The 3,338-nt window shown below is 44.8% G+C and overlaps 1 protein-coding gene across 2 annotated transcripts in view; it reads left to right on the plus strand.

The window, feature by feature from the left end:
* LOC139532719 (splicing factor U2AF 35 kDa subunit-like) overlaps positions 1-2,356 on the plus strand; it is a 10,355-nt gene extending 7,999 nt beyond the window's left edge. For both annotated transcript variants that reach the window (XM_071330661.1, XM_071330662.1), the window contains 4 exons: positions 41-139; positions 329-462; positions 1,113-1,205; positions 1,997-2,356. In XM_071330661.1, the coding sequence (XP_071186762.1) occupies positions 41-139; positions 329-462; positions 1,113-1,205; positions 1,997-2,168 (498 nt within the window). In that variant the 3' untranslated portion in view covers positions 2,169-2,356. The remainder of the gene's footprint in view (positions 1-40; positions 140-328; positions 463-1,112; positions 1,206-1,996) is intronic.
* Positions 2,357-3,338: the final 982 nt, after the last annotated feature.

Here is a 3,338-nt window from a genome sequence, read left to right on the forward strand (position 1 = left end):
CCCTGACCCTAACCCCAACTTCTGGCCCTGACCCCTACAGGAAGTCTTCACAGAGATGGAGGAGAAGTACGGAGAGGTGGAGGAGATGAACGTGTGTGACAACCTCGGAGACCACCTGGTCGGCAACGTCTATGTGAAGGTGAGGGTCAGAGATCCCATGTTAAATTCTCCCTGCATCCATCTTCAGTGTGTTGCGTTATTAATCTGTCTGGAGAAACAGGAAAAAGTCCTGTATTTATAGCCGCTCGTCTTTGGGTTCATCGACCTTCATCAGAGCATAAATCTGTCTATAACATGGCCTCTCTCTTCTCTCTCTGTGTGTGTATAGTTCCGTCGGGAAGAGGATGCGGAGAAAGCGGTGATGGACCTGAACAACCGCTGGTTCAACGGTCAGCCTGTCCACTCAGAACTCTCCCCCGTCACTGACTTCAGGGAAGCCTGCTGTCGGCAGTATGAGATGGGGTCAGTGTCGATCTCTCTTTCTGATGAATATCTATACACTGCTGTGTGTGACAGTCGGTGTACCTGCAACAATAACCAGACGCCTTGTTTCACCACTGCATTCCACCATATTTGTACAGTTCCACCATGTAATCAGTAGTTCTGAAACTCTTTTCAACGTAAACCATTTACACCAAACGTAAAACGTTTTACACCGAAAACTAGAGTTTGTATTGGACAAATTCAGAATCCTCTCTGTTTTGTTCCATTTCTTTCCTAGTTAATACACACCTGGCTTAAGGCTTAAGTTGCCACCTCTTATCCGACGGGAAGAATGTAGTCTTGTTTCCCTGCAGCATATAACTATATAACTCAGGCAGTGTTGGGAAATGGCATCCTATTCCCTATGGGCCCTGGTCAAAGTAGTGCACTATATAGGGTGTCATTTGGGATGGTATCTCAAGTGTTTTTCCATTGGAACTACCCATTGTTTGCTTAGGCTACAGTTGAACTGTTTGGCTAACTCCAGCAGGAGAGATACATGTAGCTAGCTAGGCCTCTGCTTTGGAGTGTAGGGTGGTAAATGTGATAGTCAGTGGATACAGGTGGTGACTGGGAAAAACTTTTCTCACGTTAACAGTATTAACCCTCTGCTTGCCTACCATCCACAGAGAGTGCACCAGAGGAGGCTTCTGTAACTTCATGCACCTGAAACCCATCTCCAGGGAACTTCGCCGGGACCTGTATGGACGCCGCAGAAAAGGGTAGGACACATTCTAGGGAATGTTTGTATTCCAGGAAGACCTTGTTCTGTGTCACTGTCAACTTTTGACTGTTTGAAGGGATTTAATGGTGACGCATCCAATACTGTATTTGGCAGTGGTGTAAAGAACTTAAAGTACTACTTAAGTTGTTTTTTGGGGTGTCTGTATTTTACTATTTATATTTTTGATTACTTTAACTCCACCACATTCCTAAAGCAAATAATGTACTTTTTACTCCGTACATTTTCCTTGACACCTAAAGATACTCAATACATTTTGAATGCTTAACAGGAAAGTTGTCTAAATCACGCAAAGAGAACATCCCTGGTCATCCCTACTGCGTTTGATCTGGCGGACTCACTAAACACAGATGCTTTGTTTGTAAATGATGCCTGAGCGTTGGAGCGTGCCCCTGGCTATTCGTAAATGTAAAAAAACAAGAAAATCGTGCTGTCTGGTTTGCTGAATATAAGGAATTTGAAATGATACTTATGTATATCTTAGCAATTACATTTACTTTTGATAAGTATATTTAAAACCAAATACTTTTAGACTATTACTCAAGTAGGATTTTGCTGTGTGGCTTTCACTTTTACTTGAGTCATTTTCTATTAAGGTATCTTTTACTTTTACTCAAGTATGACAATTGGGTACTTTTTCCACCACTGGTACTTGTGTAGTTGACTAAAGTAAAAGCCTCCTTTTTAGTTGAGGTTTTTGCGTATTCTCTAGGCTGGTTAAGTCATGTGCTGCTGTTATGTGGTTCAAGCATTTTATTTCTCCCTTTCTAGCAAAGGGGGAGGAGGAGGCGGCGGAGGAGGAGGACACCGCTCTCGCTCGCGATCCCGGGAAAGGCGTTCTCGCTCCCGAGACCGTGGCCGTGGTGGCGAAGGCGGAAGAGGTGGTGGACGGGACCGCGAGAAACGGAGGTCCAGGGACCGGGAACGTTCTGGAAGGTTTTAAGATGAGCCAAGACCTAATTATCCCCCTCTTCCACCCACTTGTCCCCCTCCTCCTACCCCTCTCTCCCGTGATGAAAAATGTGTGTAACATGTTGGAATCGTCGTTAATTTCATTTCTTTTATCCCTTTTTTTAAAGACACAAATACAAGCTTCCGTTGCTTTCTCAATAAAACAGACTTTGTAGTGATTCTCTGCTGTGTCCTCTTTCATTGCTGTAGCTGGTCGGTGTTGGAGTTACAATCTAGCAGGGATAAGACTGGGTGAAAGGGTTTACTGCGTAGGCCAGGGCTCTCCAACCATGTTCCTAGAGCGATACCCTCCTGTAGGTTTTCACTCCAACCTCAGTTGTAACTAACAGCTTATCAACCCAGAGGAAGTTAGCTCTCCAACCCTGTTCCTAGAGCGCTCTGGCATAGGCAATGAGCTTAAGAAATCCCTCTGCATTTGCCACGTTTGAATGTAATGTATGCAGGGTTTCCCAAACTCGGTCCTGGGGCCCATCTGGGTCCATGTTTTGGGTTTTTATCCTAGCACTACACAGCTGGACAGTTTGGGCCTAATGTCTGCTGGTTTTGGGGTTTAACTTTCAATTAAGACCTAGACAACCAGGTGAGGGGTGTTCCTAATTAGTGACTTAATTCATCAAGTACAAGGGAGAAGCGAAAACCCGCAGACACTTGGCCCTATGTGGAATGAGTTTGACACGTAGAGTAAAGCTACTGGGCATGTAAGAGCCAAACTTAAGCTCACTGACGTCATGATTTGACCTCGTATTTTTCAGAGTTCCCAGTTTTGAATGGAGCATTTGAACTTGGAAAAATATGAGGTCAAGTCATGACGTCATTTGGAGCTCTAGAAAACGGCCTGAGATCCCGGAGTTGGCTCGTTTTTCCCCCCAAGTTCCCAGTTATTTTGAACGAGCCACCAGTTGTCTTGAACGCACCAATAGTTAAGTGTGTCATGAGTTGTACAGTTGCCCCATTCAAAACAACTGGGAACTACTTCAGTGTTTTCAAAACAACTGGGAACTCGGTGGGGGGGAAAACGAGCTCCGACTGGGAAAAATCTTTTGAACGGTCATCCAACTCGGGAACTCGAGCCTCTATCTAGACTCCGACCTGAAGATCACTGACGTCATGATTTGACCTCGTATTTGTCGAGTACCTAGTT

This window comes from Salvelinus alpinus, chromosome 10, assembly GCF_045679555.1.
Source record: "Salvelinus alpinus chromosome 10, SLU_Salpinus.1, whole genome shotgun sequence".
Taxonomy (NCBI): Eukaryota; Metazoa; Chordata; class Actinopteri; order Salmoniformes; family Salmonidae; genus Salvelinus; species Salvelinus alpinus.